Source organism: Gymnogyps californianus, chromosome 5 (genome assembly GCF_018139145.2).
Source record: "Gymnogyps californianus isolate 813 chromosome 5, ASM1813914v2, whole genome shotgun sequence".
Lineage (NCBI taxonomy): Eukaryota > Metazoa > Chordata > Aves > Accipitriformes > Cathartidae > Gymnogyps > Gymnogyps californianus.
Genome location: NC_059475.1, coordinates 11,157,522 through 11,183,835, shown reverse-complemented (window position 1 = coordinate 11,183,835; position 26,314 = coordinate 11,157,522). Strand labels below are relative to the sequence as shown.

The 26,314-nt window shown below is 46.6% G+C and overlaps 1 protein-coding gene across 1 annotated transcript in view; it reads left to right on the top strand.

Annotated features, from left to right (window-relative positions):
* MICAL2 (microtubule associated monooxygenase, calponin and LIM domain containing 2) overlaps positions 1 to 26,314 on the top strand; it is a 109,165-nt gene that overhangs the window by 68,928 nt on the left and 13,923 nt on the right. The window contains exons 25-29 of the mRNA XM_050897014.1: positions 6,425 to 6,617; positions 10,265 to 10,437; positions 11,704 to 11,778; positions 15,842 to 15,939; positions 18,186 to 19,548. Of these exons, the coding sequence (XP_050752971.1) occupies positions 6,425 to 6,617; positions 10,265 to 10,437; positions 11,704 to 11,778; positions 15,842 to 15,939; positions 18,186 to 19,548 (1,902 nt within the window). The remainder of the gene's footprint in view (positions 1 to 6,424; positions 6,618 to 10,264; positions 10,438 to 11,703; positions 11,779 to 15,841; positions 15,940 to 18,185; positions 19,549 to 26,314) is intronic.

Below are 26,314 nucleotides of genomic sequence, written 5' to 3'. Positions count from 1 at the left end.
AAACCACCTGAGCAGAAACTCAAATTTTTCTTGAAGTGGGGCGAAAAAACCCAACGCTTTTGTCCTGCTGGGCTGCAGTCTGGTACTAAAGCGAATAAACTCACTCCAGGCTTTGGCTGGGCAGGCAGTGCACTCTCCAAAGGCCGGTCACCCGCACCATGCCATGGTGCAGCGTGCCCTTTGTAGGTGTGTTCAGTGCCCTCGGGCTGGTGAGGGTGAGAACAGCCTCACCTCCTCCTGCCTGCGCTGTGCCTGGCGGTGAAGTGCAGCCGCTGGCCGGTGTGCTTCAACCCAGCCTGGCTCCACTCTCGATTTGGAACCTGCGGTTTTGTCATGCGGTTTAGGAGCAGAAAGTGTGAGGCCACTACCACAAAGCTGTTCTCGCCGCTTTGATGAGCAGAGCCCCTCCAAGCCCTCGCCTTGGGCCAGGTCCACCTGCTGTTGAGCCAGCAAGATGTCCCCAGCCCCAGAAACTGTCCAGCTCAATAGCAGAGCCAGCATGTAAATGGGTGAGGACTGTCAGGGTTTGGAGCTGGAAGAGGAGGGAAGGGAGCATCCAGGAGCCTGCTGGGACATCACTCTGAGAAGGGCAGCTGGGGAAAAGCAACCAGGAGGTAGGGGATAAATTAGGCAAGGCACGGTGTTCTTGGCAGGGGAGAGGAGAGGGGAGAATTGGGAGATTAATGAAAAAGGCAATGGTGTGGCCAAAACAAAGCACTGGGGCAGTGTGATGGATAAGGAAGGATCATAATATGTGGATGACAGCGGAGTTAGAAGGAGGTTAACAAGAACTTAAGGAATGGAAAACTTAAATTCTTTTAATCCCACCAGACCTTCAGACAGCAAGTTACAGTTGTGTAAGTGTAGTCCATAAAACAAACAGCATTAACACTGGGTTGTGCAGGCTGCGGAGGACCTGCTGCTCGTGTCTGAGCAGAGCCGGGAGGGCTGCCCTGCCTGCTCGCTTCCCTTCAGACGTGCAGGAAAGCACCAAAGGACGTGGAGGATTTGGAAATTAGCACATTAGCTCCCTGGCTTACTCATACTGACTAGCTTCAGCACCTAAAAAATGCAAGTCAGTTGTTGTTAGGACGTTTCCACTTTAACTGGCCAGCAGCGTGCTGTGAGATACTTGTGGTATGTACTGCCTGTCCCTGCAGTCGTACTCGCATGACAGATCTGGTCAGCTGACTGCGACCTAAGATTAATGCCTCCCATGCATGGCTTGTCCATGCCCCCCCGGGTAAATTATTTGAACATTTTGGCAAAGAATTAGTAGGGACTCCACTCCAAACTGTGCTACAGAGCAGGCATACTCACTGCTGGCGGTCTTTAGCATGCTGAGACATAGATAGTAGGAAATCTGAAGTGAGCATGATGGAAATGAAGTAAGATCTTACACAAATGCTATTTTGAGTGACTGTTTCCTGAGGACTGGGTTCTCCTCTGATAATGTCTGGTGCTGCCCCACTGAGGTCAGTGGCATGGCACCAGTTTGCATCGGCAGGAAACGAGGCTGTGCCCATTTCTGTCCCCCAGACCGGATGCCTCTCTAGCTTTTACGTTGTATGTGTTTATCTTACAAAGTTCAATTCTTCTGACTCAGTCTCTTAGCTTCTAGTAGAAAATTTCCTGTCCTGGGGAGGAAACCTGATGCAGAGAGAGAGTGCCGGCTGGCCACAGAGGTGCCTGCAGTGTCACAGGCTGCCTGGGTGATCCTAGACGAGTGGCTTGGTCCACTTGCGTGCCCATTCCCCTTTGGGAATAGCAATAAGGCCATTTTCTGGTGAAGAAGTGGGAAAACACAGTAAGTACAGCCAGGCACAGACTAATGAAAGGACTCAAGCACTAGCAAAATTAGATATCTTGGAGCTTATGTGGGAATTGCCACCTTGGATTTAGGAGCTGAATGTCCACCTTAATTCATCTGCAAGAGCTTGAGTTTCCCCAGAGAGCAGGGGCAGCAGGGGGGGCTGCTGCATGTGCCCAGAAGTGCCGAACAACTCGGGCTTATCCCCTGCCTGAGCACAGCTCAGCCTCCAGTGAGGCTCCGTCTGCCTCCTCCACGAGGGCCGGTTTATCAGCCGGCTCGGTGCATGACCAGTTAATTGCAATGGTCACTAGAGGTGCCAGTCTGAGGTGCTTAACTCTCAGCCTGCAGCATGATGGGAATCAGGGCACTGAGGTTTAGACCCTGGTTTCCACCCTGAAGTCAGATTTCGAAAAAATCAGTGTCCTCCTGCTCAGCCTCGCTGTGCTGACGTCTCACTGAGGACCTGACTGCCGGTGCTGCAAGGATGAGTGGCTGTCCAGGATTCAGGTAGAGCTGCGTGGCTCCCAGCTGGAATGGAGAGGCACGAGGGCTGCTTCTTATTTAGCCTAGCATCTGTTCAGGAGCATAAATGTATGCCTCACCTTTGTGTAAGTACTCAACCTTTGGGCTGATTCAGGAGAAATTAGTTCAGACAGCCCTTCTTATCTTTTTGTGCAATATAAGAGCTTTAAAGAAGTCTCAGCTTTCTTTTTAAATTCCTTGTTTATATCAGATCATATTTCTCCTTTTTGATACTCCTTTAAAATTAATGGCAGCGATGGCCAACAGTGGAGTCGCAGCTGATGGCCGATTGGATTTGTTTGCATTGCTGTGGAGAGGCAGGTAATAATTGCCAGGCGGACTCCAGGCCTGCGGAGCCTCCAGGCTTTTGTTTGAATTGGCTACGCTCTTCCTCCACAGTGTTTACACAAATCCAGCAGCAGCTTGTCCCTGCTCTCTGTACTCGGTCCATACCCCTCTTGCTCTCGGGGATTGAAATCTCTCTCTTGTGGGAGCCCAAAGTGCTCCGCTGGGCTGCGTTTCACCATGCAGCGCCTGCTTGCAGGGTTGGGGGTTCGGTCTGGCACTGCAGGAAGGGCTGCTTTTTAGGAGAGAACAGTCAAATTGTGTAACGTTATCAGGGCCTACAAAAAAACCCTGATGCTTGGGCGTCTGGAACATCTTTGCCTTTTGTTTGAGCCTGTTCCCGAAGGTGCAGCCCTGTGATGAGAAACAGCGGTACTAATTTTAATCTTTTCGAATGTCCTGCAGAATGTGTAATCCAGTGTTTGAGTTAATGCGCACCCGTGGGTGTCCCACGCACTGAAACACTGAGATGGTCCAGTTTCTGCTTTTATGGAATTGAGTGCAATTTATGTCACAATACAAATATTGATTAAATATGTTAGTAAGGAGTGGGTTTGCTTTCTAATCCTAGAGTGGTTCAGGTTGGCAGGGACCTTTAAAGATCTAGTCCAACCCCCCTGCCATGGACAGGGTCATCTTTCACTAGATCCAGGTGGATGCTAATGCAGGATGCTGATCTTAAACCTGATTAGTATCGCTGTGAATGCAAACTTATCTTACTAGGAAAGAACTTGGCTGTCTAACAGATCCCTGAGGGGGTCAGCTTCTAGGTACAGAATTCAAGAAGGGGAGATACCATGATACCAAAAAAAAAAAGAAAAAAAAAAAGAAAAAAAAGGCAGAGAAATATAACTCTTCAGAGAGAGGTGAAGGTGTTATCTGCCACTGTCATCCTGTGGCCTGGATGACATCCCGAGGTCCTTCACCAGCTCTATTATGTCTATAATGATTGAAAACTGGATGTGTAACAGGCTATTGCAGAGGGACTTGTTGACTGGAAATCTGTTCACATTCAGGAACCACGCTGGGAATCATTTAGGTAGTCTGTCTATCTGTGGGTTTCGATGCTCTCCAGCTGTGTGTCTGTTAGTCATAAACATGTTTTCTCCTCTTCCCTGTTAGCGTGGCAAGGAAAGCATTAATGCACAGGACGGGAAGGGATTACGTACTGAGCATGCAAGCAAATGGCAAAACTGACTTTCTTTAACAGCTGCTTGCAGTGACCTTGGGCAGTGCTTATTGCCAGCACCGGTACAAAGTTTATAGACAGAGCTGGCAAACTTTTGTTTGGTTTTGCTTGCTCTGATTTTCATATAAAATGCAGCATCTTTTAAGGAGAAAGTTGAGCTGAAGGACTTGGGTTTTACAAATTGGCTCACAATACTGCTTTCTACTTTGCTTCTGGAGAGTAGAAATGGCAAGTTGCGGTCCAGCCCGGCTCTGGGGGAGAGGGGGCTGTTCCCAGGAGGGTTTCATGCCCCCATGTGAGGAAGGGCAGCCATGCCCTGCTGCAGGCAGCCATGCCCTGCTGACCTGTGGACTCCCACGCTGCCACCTGAACGCTGCCGGGCACTGCTTGCAAGCAGCTTTGGGGTGGGTGGCCTGGCTGGGCCAAAGTGGAAGTCAGACATAAAAATCGGAGAGGCATAAATTTCCTCCATCTCCCAAAGGAAATGAAATCTCTGCGGTCAAGAAACACGTGGCTGCTGTGCTGCTAGTGAGCTGGACGTAGAGCCTGAGCATGTGTTTTCACATGGGAGCATCTTGCTCTGGAGAAGCAGTGAGCCAGTCCTCCATCCTCCTTGGCTTCTTGTACATGGAAGTAGGATAATTAAAAAAAAAAAAAAAAAACAACCCACAAAACTCTTGTGAGCAGTGAAGTCTTGAGGAGTTTTCAAGCCAAGAAAACACACTGACTTTTATGAAGAGTGAAAAAACAGAGCTCACCGCAGCCTTTTGAAAAGTGCAATGCTCTGTGCCACTTGGGAAAAGCATAATCAGTAAAACTACTGAAAGAAAGAAAAAAAACCCACAAAGCCATGTTACTCAGACTGTGAGCACAAGTAAGGGAGCTTCACCTGGCCAGCACAAGAGTTGTACCTGTAAAGCAGTCATCTGGGCCACGAGCAGCTGGGCTTTCCTTGGTGATGCTTATTTTCAAACACAGAAAGGAGGTGAGCACAAACAATAACTGGGAGAGGCGCAGAAGCTCAGAACACCAGTTTTCTTTTTCTGGGGGAGGCTGGCAGCTGCCTGAATCATGCAAAATAAAGGTGTAGCTCTGCTGTCACAGTTTGTTTTGAGGACCTTGTTTCACAGCTCCACAGAAATGGTAACGGGGAGGGGACAGCGACGGATGGACCAAGTGATCCGAGACAGGGTTAGAGCTCAGCGTGGCGCGGGTCATGCACCTGCAATACCTGCTGTGTCTGCTCCCAGGAGCAGCAGTGCCCGGTGGCCACTGCCTCTCGGGTGCGAGTGAACAGCCATGTGTGACAGCTTGGGGACAGACGCAGGGACTGCAGGTGGAGAACTGCTGCTCCAGAGGGTCCCGTGGGCCAGCACTCAGGCTCTGCGGTGTATATAATCCTCCTAATGCGTCTGGGATTTGCTTGTAGCACTCTTGCTCCTGGCTGGTTTGTTTTCTGCGTTCAACCCATGTAAGCGCTTGGCGTTTGAGTTAAAAACCCTTGCAAGGTGGAGGACAGGGGTGAGTACACTCCTGCAATAAATGGAGGAGCTGCAAGTTAAAGAGGAGTTTAATTGATGTTTACTAGATAGTTTGCTCTAATAGATGAGAAAATAAGCCATGTTCCAGGTCTGAATTTTTTCCACTTATACAGGTGTAAATTAGAAGCAACAGTGTTGAATTCAATGTGGTGAAAGCACCACACATGGGATGCGAACCAAGCAAAGCCACTCTCCCAGAGCTTGTCATTTGTCCTTTCTGGAGTGAGCCCCAGGGGAACTTGTGCAGCTGATACATTTGTATTTGCTTGTGCAGGAGGTTATGGATAGATAAGGTTGCTCAGAAATTAAGGATTTCACAGGGAGAGATGATCTCCTGTCTTTGGCTCCGTCTGCCTCACCTGGGGTGAGCGAGGGAAACTTGGCTTTATTCTTTATTCCTCCTGCCTGCATGCGAAGTTCAGGGATGGTGCTGTTTAACTAACTGCTGTGATGCTTCTTTTCCCAAATCAGTGTCTGTATTTGCTGTACACACTCAAAAATAACCTGAAGAGCCTGTGTTTATTTTGCTCATTCCCGCTGTCCTAAATTGACCTAAACTTGCAATAAAAGGCTGAAGTTTTAGCCACCCAAGAAAGGTTGGTCCATCTGCCTCCTGCCACAGGCACACATACATTGGGGCCCTGAAAAGAGACCGTAAATCCCTACTTGTGTGGCTGGCACTTGTCCTACTGCTGCCACCAGGCACCCAGCCTGATGGCCATCCCACTGAGCAGAGCGAGGACCTGCAGCTGCAAAAGATGAGGCTGCCCCTGAAGTTTCCTTCTCACTGCATCCGAGCTGACGAACCCTGGCAGGGCTGTACTGGGTTGAAGGGATGTTCTTGCTATGCCAGGCTGTTTCTGCATGCACCTCACCTGCACCCGTGGGGACAGCACAGGGCCCCGTGTGGCAACCGTCAGCGATGGCCAAGGACCACCTGAACACGAGGGTGAGGTCCCCCCCGTGGACTCCCTCCTCTCCTAACACCCTGCTATTGCCTTTGTGCTTTCCTAGACTGCTGCCTGCCCGCGGCCGATGAGCCCACCTCCCCGAAGAAGGCGAAGAGCATCCCCGAGCGCTGCGACTTGGAGAGCTGGTTCTCACCCCCTTCCCCCGAGTGGGCCACCGTGAGGGTCATCCCTGAGGAGGAGATGACCGAGCACAACCTTCTCGCTATCCGAGTCATGGTCACCAGTGATGCAAGCAGGTACTTTAAAATACAAGTAAGCTTATAAAAAAACCCATAAGAGCAGCTTGGTTTTCTCTGGAACGCTAAGGAAAAATATAACAAAATATAGTACTGAATGTACGTACAACTGGGGGGGGAAAAAAAAAAGAAAAAGACAAACCGCTCAGAATAACAATTGTTCTTTACCGCAGCCATAAATCCCCCAGACATATGACTCACTTTGCAGGAAGTCTTCAAACATTCACATCCCACACAGGGGCCTGAATCAGAGAGAAAAACATTGACCTGATCAGCCCGGGTTCAGCTCTCTGTGTACCAAAAAATGTCAGTTCAGAGATTAGGGCAGTGGGTGTGTTGTGGCAAAAGGTGCATCCTGTGAGGTGGCTGCCTCCCACCTGGGGCATCATCCTGCAGCTCTGAACCCTGGGCCTCTCCCGGGGCATTTGAGGGCCTGCCCACCCCTAAGAAATCTGAAATTGGATGATCCTTGCAGAGCTGTCAGAGGAAGCCCGATTTCTGCGTACAAATTAGAATATATTGACTTTCTGGGCAGGATTCTGTGGGAGTTCATTCCATCTAAAGATTAGATTGGTATCTCCCGAGTAAAGCAGTTTTCCTTACTGAGAACTAAAAAAGAAGAGGGGGAGGAAAAAAAAAAGGAAAAAAAAAAAGGCAAACCCAAAGCCAACTGTTGCAAACACAGAGCTACTGCTCTGTAAGGAAGCTCATTCAAATTCTTGACGTCCTTCGAGCACCTATTTGTGGTGCTGTGTGTAGTTCGTGGAGAGCAACGCTTTTAGAAATGCACCTTTCTGCTATTCCCTGCGGTGGTTTTAAATGGTGTTTGTGCTCTGCCACATGGGTCTGGGTGCTCCTCCGGGGAAGGATGAACCTCTCTGGGGTTCCTCTCCCACAGGGGATGGAGAGCTTGGGGAAGGGTTTCCTACCTGTTTGACAGACACCCCTGCGGAGCATGTACTTGTATCCCTCGCTAATACCCTCTGGCTTGTGGTGCCCCTGTGGCACCCGGGCAGCGATAAGAGTTGGCTAATCCCTCTGATCTGAGGGATCAGGTCCTTTCCCTGTGGCAGCCCCCGCGGCTGGACGGCGAGGCCCCTGGTTCCCCTCCAGCGGGACACGGCGTGAGGGGCGACGCCGCATCTGTCACTGGTGCGGCTGGTGCCAGCATCTCTGAGGTCAGCGTCCCGCTGCTGCGGCAGCTCGGGCGCCCTTCGCCTCACACCGCTCCGGCAGGCCAGCGCCTGCCTAAAAAGGGGTGACGAGAGAAATAGCAAGTGACAAATGGCACTGCTGAGCTGGCTGCAGGACACTCAGTGGGACGGGGAAAACCACCACCTCGGTGACACGGATTTGCAGTTCAGGCTTTAGGTACTTGTGAACAATGACCACCTATCAAGCAGACATCAGAGGAGAAGCTTCATACTATAGCACTTACATCCTTGCCAGCCAAGGAAAATAAACATTTTTCTCTTTAAAACAGAAATATGTCAGTCAATGTTAATGGCAGGTCTTTTTCTTTTCTGTGGCACTCTGCCCAATCTTAGTGTGGTATCTCCCCACCCGCACAGCATCTCAGCTATCAAAGACTTCATATATTTATATTTTTTTATGTATATCTATATTCTTGACACAGCTTGAAAGACACCTAAAAAGTATGTGTGAGTGGTGAAATTTAAGGCCACTCTGATTCAGTCTACCAAGAGAGCAACACACCTGGAGCTGTGCTCCCATCCTCACTGCCTTGCTGGCCCCAGCCTCCCAGCACTGCTGGTTTGATCTGGGCAAAGCAGGGGTGCAAGACGGGTGGGTGATACCTGTATGGCACTTACCCTGGCTTTATACTGTCTGCAGGCTTCCCTTTAGCTTTTCTTTCTCCTGCCTCCTGGGCTGTGCCTTGGGCTGTTACAATAAATCTTTACTTTCTACAAGGCAGTGCTATATAAACACAAAACAGCTTTCTCCTGCCACGCCAACAAGACTACTCATGGCGTAAGCTCCTCTTTTCTAAGGTAGAGCTATTAATCATCACAATAAATCTGTGAATTAGGTTAGCAGTATTGTTTGCATTAAAAATAGGCTGAGTGGGATGGTGGCATGCTTATTTATGGCAGTGGGAATGTGGTCACGTGAGAAGGCCTGAAAGTGCCTGTTCCCTACAGTCTGGCCTTTAGAGACGAAAGAAATCCCATGATTATTGAAAGAAGGACTAATAATCACCTCAAACAATCGTTCTCCTGCCCAGAGGCAAGGTCACGGCGTGTGTGCCATTCACATGTGTTTGTGTGGCATATTTTTAATTACATTTAAGGAAGGGGATGCCAAAATCTGCCTCTGTGATCAGCTCAGGTGCCTCATTGTGCTCGTTGTTCAATGGGCTGTCCCAGTGGCTCCCGAAGAGTTTGTTTCCTTATTTCCTATAGGCGCCTTTTGCATGTTTGAAGGCTGTTCACATAGCTTCACTCAGTCTTCTCTCTAGACTGATGCTTACAGTTTCCTCCAACTTCTTGCCTAAGCCCTGTTTGCTGGGCCAGTAGCTGTCCTCACCACTCTCCTCCGGGCTCCCTCCTCGTCCTGTATTGCAGAACCCAGAAGTGGGGTCAGGACCAAGTGCAGCAACTCACTGTCATCCAAAACCCTCCCCGTGGCTCCATGAGGTGCCCGACACATGATAAGAAATGATACTGGTGCAATAACAAAAATACCCAAGTTTTGCAATAACAAAATATCTGAGTTTTACAGAGGTCTCATCTGAGCCGTGGATGCCGGCGTGGCATCATCTGTCACCTCGGGGTCGAAACGGCTGATGCTGCATGATTTCCAGCATGGGTTCCCCCAAAGTGCTGAAGACTAGGAGAGCTTCCCACCCCTCAGCATTTCCTCACCCTCCTTGGCTTTATCTTCTGCCGGCAATGCCAGTGCAGAGGCATCTGCGTTGCAGGAGGGGGCTGCGCCTCCCCCGCTGCTTGCCAAGTGACGGGTACTCAGCAGCCCCTGCCGCCAAGAAAGGGGAGCTGGTTCCAGGTCCCGGACAGGAGATGAGGCGAGGTCCAGCAATAACCGTATTGAATTGGCCGGTGAAGCCCACTTTGTGATCGGAGCAGGCTGCCCTGGATTTGGCCTCCTGCGAGTTCCCTACAGCGTGCCTCTTATTTCCAAAAATCTGTGGGGAAAAAGGTGAAAAGTGTAGAGTTTTGACCCTCGTGCCTTGCTTCTGGGTGGATTATGGCATTGCAAATGCTGCTGTTTCCCTTTCTTCATCTTAGTACAGCCTAGCGGGCAGAAGGGCCTGGCCCTGCTAGCTGAGCAGTGTGGTGTTTCACCCCAAGTCTCTCTCAATGCCAGTTTGATTCCAGGTGCTGAACGTAGCAGTTGTGGGTGTGAATCCAGGCAGCAGAGATCTGACAGGAATAGGGATATCTCAGCTGTGTAGCACCTACTGCAAATTACAGCCCTGTAATAATGACAACAAAAAAAGCAAAATAAGGACATCCGCTCTGGCTGCAAAACATCTATTTCTCTGCCGCCCGCACTGCTGTCAGGGCTAACGCTGGTGCTTGTTGCACTGAGGGGAACAAATACCTCCATGCTGTGCATCTTCTGACATGTCCCACTTTCTTTCCATCTCTCCCTTTTTTTCCCCATAGCTCTGAGCTGGAGTCTGATTTTAACGGTGACTCATCAAACTCTGAAGTGAGCGAAGGACGGACCTCGCTGCTGGAGCCCCCCGCCTGCCTGAGCCCTGTCCGGAGGTGGGCATCACTCGCCAGGAGCCCTGTGGCACCAGAGGAAAGCCCCAAAACATCCAAAGTTGCTGATGGTAAGCAGCATCCTGACCTGGGGATGTTCCGGCAGCCTCTCCTGAGGGCTGAACCGGGGTCGGGAGGTTTCGAAGCGGAGGCTCTTACCTGTGATGTGGTCAGGTTGTACATTCACAGTGTCTTTTTTAGGGGAGATTTCTGCCTTTTGGGTGCTGTAGCTGAAACAGCATTTCCATGATGCAGGGTAACCTGGAGTAGTTGTGCCTCATGCTTTGCTTGCAGGGGTGGGATGAAAGTTTTCCCACCGGTAAAAAGTTTGGACGTTATTAGCAGCCAATACAACATTTGCAGTGTTGCCTAAGCAAGGGTGATGTTGGGAGGCACTAACAAGCTCTGCTTGCTTCAATTTGTATTTCTATCAGTAGCTGCTTAAAATTTTTGTAGCCAGTGAAAGCACAAGGAGGAAAGGATGTAGCTAGCAGGGAGGCGGGGAGAGGTTTAGGAACAGTCTGCTTCCAAATGAAAACTCCTTTCTGGAGCTGGAGAAGGTCAGAACTAAAAGATGTGCTAAAACCAGCCAAAGAAATGGTTTTGCAGAAAATAAAAGGCCATCAGCATTCATTTCTTCCCGTCTCCTACCACCTCCACATCCATATATGCATTTTTTAATCCAAATAGAAAAGAGGGGATTTCATACAGCAACTTAAATTGACTCTTGAATAACGAAGCCCTTGTTTAGGGCAAAAAAAGGACAGCAGCAACCCCCGAAGTGTGCCCAGCAGCGTGTGACCCCATGCAGTCACTAAAGGATTTTATCCTTTTTCCTCCCCAGTTTCATGCTCTCCCCCACCCCCAGCTGCTAAGGTCACCTTCCTCCCTACCATGCCAGCTGGGTTATCTAGATCTTCACGAGCAGCCTGTCTCAGCTCTGCGTCCTCACCCAGCTGCATTATAGCATCCCGAAGTTTTTACCCCTTCAGTCTGTCCCCTCGCCCGTCTGTGTCTCTGTCTCTGCCTTTCTGCTCGCGCCAGCTTCACTGAGAAAAGAGCCAGTGTTGGTTTGGGGATAGGTGAGAAGGATTACATGAGCTCTTTTCCTTTGAGCTTCTCCCCGCCGTGCAGCGGCAGGGGCCGGCGGCGGGTGCGCGCTGCCCCCTCCCGGCCGCCGCCGCGGGGAGAGGGACCGGGATCGCGGGGAGACTGGTTAGAAAACCAGCCCCCCCACCGCGTGGGATTCCCCCCCCCTTTCTTTTTTCCCATCTCTATTTTCGCTCTCTGGCTTTTGCTGCATTAGCTGACCATGTATCTTTTCTGTTTCTGTTCAGCACTACAGAGAGCCAACAGTTTTCACTCCACAGCGTTAAATAAGTATCAGAATTGGAGGAGAAAACTCCAAACAAGTGAGTAAAGCCTGAGAAGCAATTGTGTCTTCTATTTGTGCTGTCTTCTGTTTTCATGTCTCTTAAATGTCTGTTTTTCCTTCTTTCCTTTAAAAGTTTTTTTATTTTTGAGTCCCTAGATGAGAAAACAGATCTAAAATGCACCAAATGTTTCTTTTCCATTTTCTTGTCCTCAAAAGATCAAATTCCCTTTCTGTGTGACTGTTGCCGACATTATTACACCCACCAGCAAGAGGTGTCCGCTCTTATTCTCCAGCCAAGAAAATGCACCCCTATCCCAGAGCCATGTATTATGTCTCTAGCCCTGCCTGCACTGATTGCTTTTGATTAGGTGCAATGCTGGGTCTAACATTTTGAGTATCACTTACTAGAAATGCTCCTGGAGGTGCCTATTTACACCCATCTACAGGTGCTTTATCACCTCTTTTTTGTTGGAAAAAAACAGGTGATGTTTCTGGGTTACTGAAAGGGAGAGAGTGCTAACAGCCATCCCAAGAGGTGAGCTGGTAAAAATAAGTGTTACTAGTTCTTGTCCTCTAGCAGTTTCAGTTGGTTTGGGCTGACCCATCTCTGCCCATGGGAATCGCACAGGAATGCAGTGATTTTAATAGTGATTGGGTCTGTGCTCAATTCACTTCCGAAACACAGTGTGGTCACCCCTCGCAACTGAGGCTGTGTCTAGGTAATCTTCCTCCTGGGCTGCAGTCCCAAAACAAGCCAGCCATCCTCAGTCACACCTCTGCTGCTTGTAACAGGGTTGCCCGCCCGCCTTGGCGCAGCCCCTCTGCAAGTGCTCTCGGTGCCTGCCCAGTTCGCACTAAGGACTCGCAGGTACCTGCCAGGATTGATCAGACCAGTATGAGAGCTGGGTGAGCTTACCAGCATCCCAAACCCTCTCAAAAATTCATTAGAAATGCAGTCGTATCTGTTAGACTGGGGTGTTGACAGCCTTAAGTATAAAACATGAATGTACAGCAGCGGAAAGAAGGGATTTGTGCATGTGACCGAGTGCCACAGTTTCTGGGCATGGAGACAGCAGGTTTTGGGGAATGGTGGTGACAGCCACTCTTTAACCCTGCCCTCAGCTGCCCTCTGCAACGAGGGGGATTTCTGCTGCCACTCAGAGTCCCAGTTGCCTTCAGAGAAGTTAAGGGCTCTGATCCCAAAACAGGTAGGATCCCTGTGTCTGTTATGGGACCAGCATTCACGCAGAGGTATCTCAGCTTGCTTGGTTTGAATGCACAAGCAAGCTTCAAGATTATTTGCAAGTACCCACTGTGGGATGAATTTTTGTATCTCAAAAGAGCAGACAAGCTGCATCTCTCCTTCCTGGCACAGGGCTCGCCTCCGAGTCAGATGCCTGCAGGTACGCATGACCCCTGTCACTACCGACCCCGTGGTCCCTTGGAGGCCCCCGATGCCACACATCTGGGATAACTCTGTAAATCTCAGTAGAGGATGCACAGGGCTATTTCACGGTCCTGAGACGATGCTCCCACCAAGCTCAGCTTCAGCAAACCATCCCCTGTGATGGGCTGTCCCCAGAGAGGCAGCTGTAGCAGACGGACAGGCAGACAGGCCACAATGGGGCTGTGTTCCCTGGGATTCAGTGCACCTCTGAGGTGTGGGGACTTGCCGTGTTCTGAGAGGCTTCTCTGGAGCAGCCGCACGGGATGTCCCACCCAGGGGAAGGCTGTCCCATGCTTGGGATGGGGAGGCAGAGCAGGGTGCCCTCGAAAAGTCTTATGGCATTTGTGTCAGCCTGAGGGCTGTCTCTGAGCACTGTACAGCATTTGGGGATTGTCTTATATATCAGAGGCTGGCTTCACCAAAGGCTTGGATTTAAAATCTTGCCTGAATTGATCTCAGTTTTTAAAAGATCAAACAAAAATGATGCTTATTCCAGGTTTGAGGGGAAAAAAAGAGGAGGAAAGAAGAGAAGACCGAGGGTCACTCTTAATTTCGACTCATTTTCAGCTTGTTCTCAGCAAGCACATTACTTAATCGTTTGCCAATTAATTTTCCCATCATTTTATTAAAATCTTCCGTGTGCCTCCGAAGGGCTCTAGAGGGAGCTAAAAGCCTTTGAGAGGGAAGCGATGTGCTGCATGAATTTGTCTGAACCTCAAGTATGCTGTTAAAACGAGGTGTAAAGCACATTCAGCGTATACTGGGAACAGAATAAAGGCGTTTTTTACTCTCTGGAGGAACACTGTAATTCTTAGTTTCTATATTTAATCCACTTAATATTTGGTTACAAGAATTCATATGATCATCAGTCACATGAAAGAAAAATCTGTCTCCTTTTCAGACTTATTTCCCAAAACACATATGTTTCATAAACAGCACAAGGTACGCAGCCAAGGAAAGGAAATCAGTGTCATGGTTCTATTGGCTGAAAGGCTCAGAGCAGGATATTACCTTTCAAAATCTTTAATCCTCGTCGCATGGCCACAGGGAATGCCACACTCTTAGTTTATCTTGGTCACTTGAAGTAGCTTTTGGGCCAAGCAGATCGTGATAGTGCCCTAGGGAACTTTTTTTTTTTTTTTTTTAAAATCCTGTTTTGAATGTGAAGCTGCAAATATGGGTTCAGCGTCTTGGTGGGAATAAATCCATTATCTCTGTGAAAGACAGCAAGCTGTGGCTTGGCGCGAAGCAATGTTCTCGCATGTGCAGGCCCTGTCCTTGTAAGCTAATGCGTGCCCACGAGAGCTGTAGTGGGAAGTAGTTCGCCCCATGGGCACGTGCCGTTACCCTGCAGACCCCCTGGGCTGTGGGTTTTATGCCCTCATCGGTGTTATGGCTGTCGCTGCTGCAGTGGTTGCATTTCCCCTCCGTGTGCTGAGCCATGACATTTGCCCATGTCAGGAGGCTAAGGGCTTTAGTGGATCAGGCTAAACCCTCCTGGCTCACTCATACAGGTGATGGTGGGATTTTTTAATCCTAATTCTGGATTCTCATGTTTTCCTATGGCTCAATTCACTTTACAGAATATAAAGGTCAGCCCCTGGTTGCTAGTCCCTGTGGGAGTTCCTTAACGAACTCCAGCGCATCATTTCCCTCCATTCTTGACCGAATGTAACAAATTGCATCAAGATTGGGAATGAATAGGTGAGACATGAGAGGAAAGGAAAGTTGGCCTCTCTCTCTGGCTTGCTTTTTCTCAAGTCCACATGCAGGAACTGTCTTCTCTCTCTGGTGTGTTGCTTTTGTCCTTATGCAGCTTTTAATCCCTATGTAGAAGAACCAAAGTTTGCTTTGGGAACCTTTGTGGGTTTCAGAACTAATAATTGGGTTTGGGAGTTAATAATTCAGCTATAAATATACTTCTCAAGTTATAGCTTGACATGGTAATATCTTGGCTCAGGGATACTTTTTTTCCTTCCAAAGATTATTTATTATGTATAACTCCCACAGGCACAAATATTAGAGAGCTCTCCTGACTCCCTTCAGGTGCAAGTTGCCTCCCTACTTTTTCTTCCAGCAGGTCTAAGTCTGTCTGTGCTAGTTTTGGTTCAAGACTTTTAGCAATTGGTTACCTTGCCTGATCCTAGGAGAGCCCCCAGCATGCTGCCCGTTGGCCTGGCTTGTGAGACCGCAGGATTATTTCTGTCCTTACTGCCTGCAGGTGGTTGCATTTCCCGTTTCCTTCCCATTCTGACAGACAGCCCTCTCAGAAGTCATACATTTTCTTCGTTTCTTGGAACTACCCAAAGCTTCAAAAGTTGCTGGTTGTTTTGACTGCCTCTGCTTTTAAGGTCTGAAAGCCCTCTAAAGAGGGCTGGTTTTCCAGAAAGTTTTCTGGAACTCAAAAGCTGCTTCACTACGTCTAGCCAAAAAGTGGAAGCAGTTCAGGTCCACCGCTGAAAATGTCAACATGTGTTTGCATAGTGTGTACACACATGTGAGTGAGGCCATAAACTTCATTACTGTAGGTCAGCTCTTCAGGTACAACTGTATTCAGATGACTGTTTAACTTTCTACTCTCGTTCTTTAATTGCAAACTTTATTTAAGACAAAAACAATACAAATGCGATGGTAAAATTTGTGTCTTTGGCAGATTTCCCTCTACTGTCCAGCAAGAAACCTGGGCTACACTGGAAGGACAGCTCAGCCAGCTGTCAAAGTGGTCCTGGAGAGGATCACTCCCAAACACAGGTATGAAGGAGAACTGCACAGAGCAAAATGAGTGTAACTGCTGTTGGGGCATGTCTGCTCTTGGCAGGCTGTCTGAGCATCCTCTGCTCTTTCAAATAGTTTTTGTCCTCACAGTAATCACTAAAGTTGGAGTTATGCCTGTGCTGTACATAGGGAAGAGACTTTGATGCTCTGATTGATATAACCGTTCCCAAATCATGCGGCTAAATCACATTTGCTGTGGGACTTCAGACCTCGATCGCACGGAGAGTTAGGCACTAATCTGTTGCATCAGTCAACATGTAGGTACCACCACCCTGCCCTTCCCTCGCAGCATGGGACTTAGCTGCCACTGGGATTTCCTTTGAGCCACAGTTTCTGCCCAAAGGAGAGGAAATCCCTCTATCATTCAATTTGACAATCACCTCTGTCTCCCAGTGCTCCCGAGCTGGCTGTTGGTCTGCCCGTGTGCTCGTAGGGCTGGATGGAAACGTGTGGCATGTTGGGCAAGACCATGTGCCAGCAGCGGTGGGGTGAGAGAGTATCACATCTGAGCGGCTTAAATGCCACTTGAGCACTGTGCATCACTGGGTGGAAGGCAAGTGCCAGCACCAGCCTTGGAGAGCAAATCTGGGAGCCGAGGTAAGGGCTCGCATAGTGCCAGCCCTAGGAAACTTGGCGTAGGAGACTGGGGGATTTCAGGCTGTTACAGCCCTTAGACATAGGTGTGCCCATGTCTAATGTTTACCCCTTGCAGCCGGTGGGCAGAAGACTTCTTTTCTTAATTTGCAGCAGGCCCTTGGCTCCACACCTCCCACAGCTCAGAAGCATCTTCAGCTTCCTTCACGACCTAGGATTTCCATTGTATTTTCTGCTTTTTTTTTTAATCTTTTTTTCCCAAGGCTGAGGAAGGGTGAGCCTGCTGTAAGTGCAGCACTGCAGCAGGAGTTGTGACCGACTGTCCCGAGCAAAGGGCAGCACGTCCCCTGGACTCGGAGCCGGGCGGAGCAGGGACCAGCCCATGTGCTCCATGTCCTGGCCCCTAGAACTCACCCTTGGATTAAATATGATTTAAAATTGCTTGACCTCAGGGTCTGTGTTAGAAAAAAAAATCAAGTCTTCCACGTCCACGGTGGTGGTTGAAATCCGGTCCAGGACAATAGGGCCAGGAAGGGAACATCCCAGGGGAGCAGAGCTGCACAATGCTGCCTGGCCACACTGCGCACAAGGAGAGGTGACTCCATGCAGCTCCCACTCTGTAAGCAGTGCTTAGTTGCCTTTTTCTTACTCTAAAGAGAGAGGATTAAGAGTGTGGTTTTTTGTTTATTGGTGTTTCTCATGTTTTTCTATCTCAGATCCTGGCCAATATTAATTTTAGTCATCAAATACAACTGTGAAACAGGGAGTAATCATTATTGCCTTATTTTTGATGCTTCTGGGAAACAAGAAGTCAGACAGATTAATGGCTTCACCCGTGTGAATTTGGGAATCTGACACACAAGTGGAAACAGGAATTGAATCTTTGCACCATCCGTTATCACATGGCATTGAGAATAAAATGCCTTCCTTTTAAGAAGGAAAAAAACCTTCTAGTTTTGGTCTGCTGGCTAGATAATGTGGACATTTATCCTTGTTACTATCTCCAGCAGAAGATTTCAGTGGCTAGAGTAATGAATTTAAATCTTCACCAAAGGAAAAATAATCATAAGAGAGAACTAATTGAATTGTTTAAAACTACCATCTTGCATTTTGCAATCTTTTCTGGGTCACTTCATTCATTCCTACCTGCACTATGTAAGCATGCAATATTATAAAAGCAATTGGAGAAGATGGATGATGGTCTCTTGTGCTTGCTGGAAACTCTAAGGTGATGCAACTGGAATGCACATGGGAGAATAGAGCAGATCTGCTCTTGTTTATTTTCCTGTAGATAGGACTGTTTCTTTCTAAGGAAAATATTAAAGGCAATTCATAAAGATACAACAGATTCTTAGCATGAATAACATTATTTTTAGACTATTAACATTTCCAGTGGTATTAGATCTCCACTCCTAGAGAAATATTAGCCCTTTAGGGAGAAAAGCTTTTCTTCTTATTGTATTATCATCTACATATGTATGTGTGTATATATGTGTATATAAATGAAATATTATGTTTATTAGTATTACGTTAAGCTTAAAATTGATTAAAATATTATATGAAATAAAAGATACACTAAACTGTATTTTTCTACCCCTAAAATAATCTTTTTTTCATGCACTTCACAGTTGGCTTCTTACAAGAAACCACCAGAAGTTACAAGAGGACATTTCAAACCCTGCAGCCCAGTATTTCAAAGAAAAGAAAAAGCCAGAGAGATGCCTGAAGACATCCGTCTCTATGTGCCCCATTGTCCTTTTCAGAGCAGCACCAGAGGTTCTCTATGGACCCCTCCTGGGAGTGGGACACTGGCTGCTGATTTTTCTGAGCCTGAAGATACAGATAGTGACATTGGGACATACACAGCCCAGGGCTGGAAGAAAAAAACCCAGAAATATACCTCTGAACCAGAAGGTTTTAATAGGAAGACAAAAGTGCTGTCATCTCTGGATTTGAAAGAGAAAGATGGCAAAAATACAAGGTGCCCAGAAGAAAAGCTCGCACAAGAATTAAAGGAGGCAAAACATAGGCTGGTGCTTTGTACTCAACAGCGACCCTTGTCGTATGATTCAAACAGGATGGAATTAGGTGGAACCAGTCCAGGGTATCGAAACAAAGGAGCGCTGTGGACTTCAGAGGAGAAGGATGCTGACTGGAGAAAAGATGTGTTCAAACTATCTGGTTGTCCTGTGCCTCTCTTATTTGCAGATGATGCTCCACCAGGTCTGCCAATTGACACAAAAGATGCTCTGAGGAGTCCAGATGCAGTTGCCAGGGAGCACGCAGCTGGCTGGCCGAAATCACCACTGAGGCTCATAGCCAATGCTATCAAAAGGTCCATTTTGGAGCCTCTAACCTCATCTCCAGAAGGACTAAAGCAGGACTCAGACAGCAAAATCAAAGCCTCTTCAGAGCAAGCTTTCTTCAGCTTCCCCAGTACTCCTGGCTATTCCCTAAGCCAAAGGAACAGTAACAATAATATAGCAAATCACACTCAGCCACAGGAGCTTAAAGTAGGGGAGTGGGCAGGAGAATATTTAGGAAATGGGAGCCCTTTCTTAAATCCATCTAATTTTTCTGTCAGCTCTGAAGAGAGATCTCCAAGGGATTACAGTGAGGAGGTATCCTTCCCAGTCTACAGTTCTCACACCAGGCCTTCCAAGACAACCAGTATACCTCAGAAATCATCTTGCACTAGGATGGAGGATGTCCCAGGACTCCTAGAAAAGTTTACCTTTAAAGAGACTCCTCCAGGGGCTCCCATGGATGACATGTTTATCTGTAATGAAAAGTACCTCCTTCTTTCATCTCCAGAGCCCAAGAACACCTCCAAGGACAATCTGGATGACTCTGCACAGAAGGGTAGTCTTGGGTCACTCTTCAATAGACTGAGAAGTAAAGTTCATGACAGAGAAGGGAATTCCTTTGTGTCATCTCTGCCTTTCATGAAGGACTGTTCTCCAGAAGACAGGCTATGTTATCCCTCCACAGGTGAGGATCTGAGTGGAATTATTTTTATTATTATTAAATTACTATTATTATTAAGTAATAACCCTTAACATTTGAAAGAACTGTGTGTGATCATGCAAACACATATCTGTTGTATGTTATGTTTAATTTATAGTTACTTTCTGCATAGGAAGACTTAATAAATACATTTTTTGGTTAAGGTTTAGGAGTTGCTTCTGGTTTAAAGGAGCAGAGGGGATTTGCAAGCGGAGCGCAGCTCACTGGACCCAAGTTTGGTCTGCTGCTCGCTGCTGTTCAAATGTGTTTGGGTCAGGAAAATGTACCTGGCGAGGTGGAAGGAATGGTGAGGCAGAGTGGGATGCTGTGCGGAGCAGCTGCTGCTGTGAGACTGAGTGTGTTGTGGAATGGGGAGTACGGTGGGCAAGCAGAAGGATGAGCACTGAAAACTCCAGTGCAGTGTAGAATACATTTGCTACCCTTCCCATGAGGAGCTCAGAGACTGAAGCAATATAGTTGCGATAGCAGGAAGCTTTGCTTTGTGTATGTACTTTCTCAGCAGGTGTCTCTTCAGCTCTGTCTGCGTAGTGACCGAACTGTAGGCATACTTTTGGGAGCTTTGCAGTGTCATTAATATTCCCTTGTTCTTTTATTTGAAAGGAGATAGCACTTTATTGACCTGCTCTGACCTATTTGTGAGTCTACTTGGGCAGTGATTAAAAGGCATCACTTTTCATGTTTGCTTGCAAGAACAAGGTTAGTATTAAAATTGCAGACAAGTCTAAGAAATACTGACGTCAGACAAAGAGCAATCTGAGTAATCTGAGCATAGGCTCAGAAAGAATTAAGTGTAGCACAGTTTCAGGTATGAAATATGAGGTATGAGAGCTGCACCCACCTGTCTTTCTCCGTGATCCATCTTTCCACTAGCCCACTGCAGAAAGTCACAGTTATTTAACTAAAAAACCTATTGAATTTTATTGACATACCTGTTTGTTTCTTACATTATTAAATTCCAACCCAAACTGTAACCCAAAAATTGCTGCTGTACTGCCACATTAAAATAACGGTCTGCATGTAAAATGTGAAGTCACTGAAATGTTCCCAGTGAGCTGCCAGATCCTTTTTGTATCCTTTCTGCTTCAGAAGTACTGCATACTGTGAGGAAGATACACAGTATATATGAGACTTGATCTGAGGCTCATTGAAATCGATAGAATAACTCCCGCTGTCATTCCTGAATTTTTGGATTGGATTCTTGGAGCATCCTTTATCTAACAAGTCGCAAAACCAGGCATCCCCATTGAGCCAGAGGATGCTAAGGACTGCACTGAAGCCACAGGGAGTTGCTAGTGTTCACACTTGTCATGCTGTGGTCTCAAACGGGAGGCTTTTTCTGAGTCTACACCTAGTCATCACCCATCAAGTAAGCCAAGCTGACTTGCTCTTAACTAGATATATTACAATAATCAGTATGTTATGTTCCTACTAAAATGGGAAAAGTTCTTGTTAGGTTTGAATAACACTATACTTTATTTTAAATATTTTGAAAACCATGCTGGTTTAATATGTGTTGCATTCCTCTGCTGTGTAAGCCAAAAAAGGAATTATTAAGTTGTTATAATTATTTAATATAGGCATTGCAAAGTCTGTTCAGAAGAAAAAAATGCAGCTTTGATCTAGCCATTTACCCAGTAATCTGTCATCTTCAGTGTTTCAACATTGCAGCTCCCTGAACTTTTTCAAACATTCATATTTGAGTAAATCAAACTGATAGAGCCAGGTCCTGCTTGACTCTCTAAAATGGCATTTCTGTCTCATATTGGCACTTGTCTGAGGCCCAGACTTGGCAAACTTCAGTCATGAACTGATGACGAGCTTTAGCCCACATTACATGTCATTATTTTTCTCTCTTGCAATTTACCGTGAATCTCAGAAAATTTCTTTAAAGGAAAAAAAATACTCCCAGCACCTTGCAGAAACCAATTTAATGAGGCTCTTTCCCATACTCCTCTTGGCTCTTTGCAGTAGGGCTTTTCTATCCTATTTGAGGCCAGACAGACTTGTTCTGTGCAAGTATGGTTGGTCTTACATTACGCTGGTGTTTTCTCCCTCAATGGGCTGTTGGCTTGTGGAGCCAAAGAATGAGCTGGGTGATAAAAGTCCATGGGCTTGAGATGAGACTGGGCAAGCTCATTGAAGAGAAATCCATTGAGGATTAACCAAATGCTGAGAAACCACTTCCAATTTAGAAAGCTCCTGAACTGAAAAATGCTTGGAGGCTGGGTGAGTGTTAAGGGGAGGAATCACATATGACTGCCTGGTGCCTATAGCGTTCCTTTAGACGCCCACTGCTGGAGGCAGACTAGAAGGACCTTCAGTCTCACCCAACACAACTACTTCTATGTTGTGTTGCTCATCTTTCCCTACACCTTATCTTAGTTACTTCATCTGCAAATACACGTCCAGATGTCTTTCCTATGCTGATGACTTCTGCGTTTCAGACCCAGGTGTCTGTCCAAACTAAAACTATATTCTGTCCTTCTGTCATCTCCTGCCAAGTGTTCAGCCACCAGCTGAAGCTCAGCATGAGGAAACAGAGATCTTAATTACTCAGCAGGAGAGTGCATGTCACTCAAACTTATGCCTGCAGTTAAACCTTCCATATGGGTCATTCCAGTTCCTGATATCCTGGTCTAAAGGCTTTCTGGCTAACACTTTCTTTCTGTTTTATAAGAGCTGTTCCTCAGAGCCACTTGGAAATTTTGGGCTGTGGAGAGATCTGGCTGCACAGACTACGTGTGTGGGACCTAGGACAAATCTTACTGAAGTAATGGGGGGTTCATGCATTGATTTCAGTAAGAGATTGGTTTTAAAGAAAATAAAATCGTATCTAAGGTTTGCCTGTAGAATATAGAAATGTCCCCAAATAGCCACACTGGAGTTTCTAGGTGCAATTCCAGATTTTTTATTTGCTGCACAAATATCTTTGAGGCTTTTTTCCTTTGATTCCTCCTTTGGGTTCCAACCTGCAGTTTAAAAAGAAAAGAAACCCAAAACTTGATCAATAAAATCGATCAATCAGATGGCTAACTGATCTCTCCTAAGCCTACTTGTCCTTTTGAAATTCAAAAAAATGCCAAAGTGCGATGTTAGTTATAGATACTAAAAATCATTAATACCACAGAAAAACAACGCTAAAAAGAGCTAAGCCAGGTTGTATGAGAGAGTTGCAGTCAGCAGAGTGTTTGTAATGAGATGCAGTAGTGGATCCAGGGTTTAGGTTACTTTTGGCTTATGGACAGACCTTCTGAAGACCAGCCTACGAAGGTGGTTGGTTATTGGCAGACGTTTGGGACTCAGGAGTTGCTTCTTGATAGTGATGGAGACATGGGAGGAATACTTCTGTCCCTGACAGAGTAGGAATCGTGTGATAACATCCTTAGAATCATCCCTTAGATGAGATGAGAGTTGTTATAACTCTGTTTGTGACTGCATGTTGTTTACATGGCTCACTTCATTAAGTAGAGCTACCAATTCAGCCGATGAGAAAATTAGATGTGTTATGAACTCACTTTGCTGTTTTTGTGCACTTCTAGATTGAAAAGGGATTACTTGCAAGTATTTTGGGTTCATACGTGGTTCCCATTACTGCATCTTTGTAGCACTGAAAGTCTATGTATTTGCAATATTCTTGTCAGCTAGGGCACTGTTATCTTGGTGATTTCATATTTTAGAAGGGGAACTGAGGCACTACAAGATTAAATTACATGCCACATGAGAAATCTGGAGAAGCAGAAATGTGAAGCCAAATAGCCACTCTTGTTTTCTACTGGCCTTTGTCTTCATCTCCTACCTCATGCCAATTCCCATCTGGTCTGGGACACCAGTGCCCCAAGAGATATGTGTGGCTTTGCCTCTGTCTTTTGTAAAACACTGAAGTATTTAGAGAGGTCATGATTAACTCCAATGACCTTATAAAAATATGCAATCTTGGACATTTACAGAGGAAGCCAACAGATTAATAAAACATGTTATAAAAACAGTTCCTGCTCCAAGACTTTCTGTGTATTTAGACTACAGTCATTACTGTGACACAAAAACACCCCAGGAAAGGGAGGTGAGCTGTGACATGCAGAGTGACAGCAGTGGTGGTTTTCCCTATAAATCTCCAGGACAATCAGCAGTGCTCCCATGTCTAACAGAAGGTATCACCTTCTTAACATCTTCATATGAACCTCCCTCTTTGTTCAGAGGACCTCAAGTTTCCTAGGAAAACCAGTACCTTAGATTTATATGTTAAGGGAGGGGTTCTCAGAAGCACTGGACTTGGGTCCAGTTGATCCCTCTGAATACAGCAAGGGCTCTACTGCTGATGGCATTCAATGGCAGCACGCATAGGCCAAAGCAAAGTGTCTTTGAGACTCACCCTTGGATTACCAAGCTGTAACAAACTGGCCATAGGAAGGAATTTTAATTTTATGGATGTAGTTTTTCTTATCTTTTATGACATACACATATGAGGATACCAAGTCCCAATATCAAGAATTGGAGGTTTCCTCCAACTTTGTACTTTGAAGCATATTCTGTGACACTTTCAGATTCAATAACAATAATAATTAATACTCAGTTTCCTGTGATTTGACAGCTGTAAATCAGGTATGCTGGAAAGGTCTCTTGACCAAACTCCTAGTAGCTACTGTGAAGTAGAAATCAAGAATAGATTAATAAAGATTTCGGAAATATTTGTTCCTTTCCCCTTTATAATTAAGAACTAAAACTATGGCTGACCGTTCCTAGTGATCCGAAGTTGTGTTAGCTGGGGAGGAAAAGCTCTAGTATAACTTACATTAATTTGGAAGTTAGGGAGACACTAGAGTACTTAAATAAGTAATAAATAACTCCCATCTTGAAGGAATAAGATGGCCGGAAAGAGAAAGCCCAAGTCTAGGAGAGTTGAGTTAATATTTGGAAAAAAACGTATGTTTTTGAGATCCTTTCTGTAGCTATCGAGCTTTAAGGCTTGACATATTTGGAGTAGACAAGTTATTATTATCTAACTTTACTACTGCAGTTCTAAGTTTCAGATTTAAATGACCAGGTAAGTGTAAAAGTCCCTAAGTTGAACATTTTTATGTGTGAACTCCTTGTCCAAATCCTCACAGCTGGTAGCTAAATTCTGCTTATCCCACCCTTTTGGAGATGGGAAGGATTAATGCTCATTCATCTATAGTAGAACATATAGATGCTGTAACACAGAAAAGTGGTTTGGGGTTTTTGGTTTTGGGTTTTTGGTTTTTTGGGTTTTTTTTCAAAAATAGAATAAACGTGGTATTTTTCTCTAGCTCTGCATAAAGCAAGTTCATTCAGTGAGGTAATTTCTTACTATGCTTGTTATAGTTGTCTTGAAGTTGAAATTTGCATCTGGGGTACATTTTAGAGCATATTTCTGGTCTCTGCCACAAGGAAATAGCCAAAGAGAAATAGTTGAGCAGAGCATTGAGTGGCTGCCGTTTTAATGTTGAAAGAAATACACTGTCCCACTGTTTCTATATCCCTGAAATGTGGCAGGATCATGCATCTGGGAGCCAAAAACCTGTATTCTCATCCCAATTCTGTCACTCTCTGCTGTGTGTTTCTGGGCACCTCCTTGGAGCAGCCCATGCTTCAATTATCTGTATTATATTAGCAGAGAACATCAGTGCTGTGAAATGTATATGCAATAAATGTGACAGAGACCATAACTGTCAATGCACACAGGTTGATCCATCAGATGTCTCATCACTGAGTAGTTTCACGTCATCCTTTGTCCTGTAGGCTTCTCGGGTGGAGATGATGAAGGACGTTGCTGATCGCAGTTAGGTGGCTGTTGTCTCACAGAGCTTTGGGTACCACATCTCTTGAAAGGCTAAGCTGTTTTGGAGCAATCTAAATGGCTTTTTTCTGCAGAGCAAGGTGCAAATACCTGGCTCTCCAGAGCAGATAGGCATTGTGGTTGTTATGAATCTATTCCGTGCACAGACATCAGCTTCCTAGTGCTCAAGAGATGGCTCTTGGAAGTCCTTGGGGAAGTCATTGACCCTTTCTCTGTCCCAGAAAGGCAAACAGCTCCCGAGTCACACCCCTGAGGAGGAGACAGGTGCCCTTGTGTTACAGCAGGCTGCTTTTCCTCTAGACCTTGTAACGCTTTTTAAATTATTGATATCACTCAAAGAGGAGGACATGGGGAAGCAGGCACTTATTCCCACAGCTGAGAGAAGAAAGGGAGCGTGTAATTGCTTGTGTTTCCAGGCCTGCTGGGCTGTAGGGTTTGCTACTTGCATATTATGGAATTGATTTCACCAGTGGCCTTGACCACAAGGTAGTTACTGCAAACTTTTTGTTGCACAGGGAAAAGCAAGGTAGGCAAGTTTACTCCTCAAAATAGTAACTGTGATACCTTGTGATAACATGCCTTCCTCCATCTTGTGCACTAAGAAGGGCTTTATGGCTGGCTGTCCCTGCTGGGGGCAGAGGTGGGGTGTGGATGGATTTGCACTCTTGTCTGCAGAGCGTGGGGCAGTGTGTGGCACCAGTGTGACCCCAGCAATCAGGAGCCATCGGAGAGTTCCCGGCAGGTCAGCAAGCAGAAGCTGTGTCCCTCCTCCTCCCCCATGAGGCGGGGAGGTGTGGGGTGGCAGCCTGGGCAATTCTGGAGCAGGGGAATCACCGGGGAGGCTGGAGACCCACCTGGCGTTTCTGCCAGGGCTGTTGCACCTCCTGCTGCCCAAGGACCTGTCCTGCAAAAAGG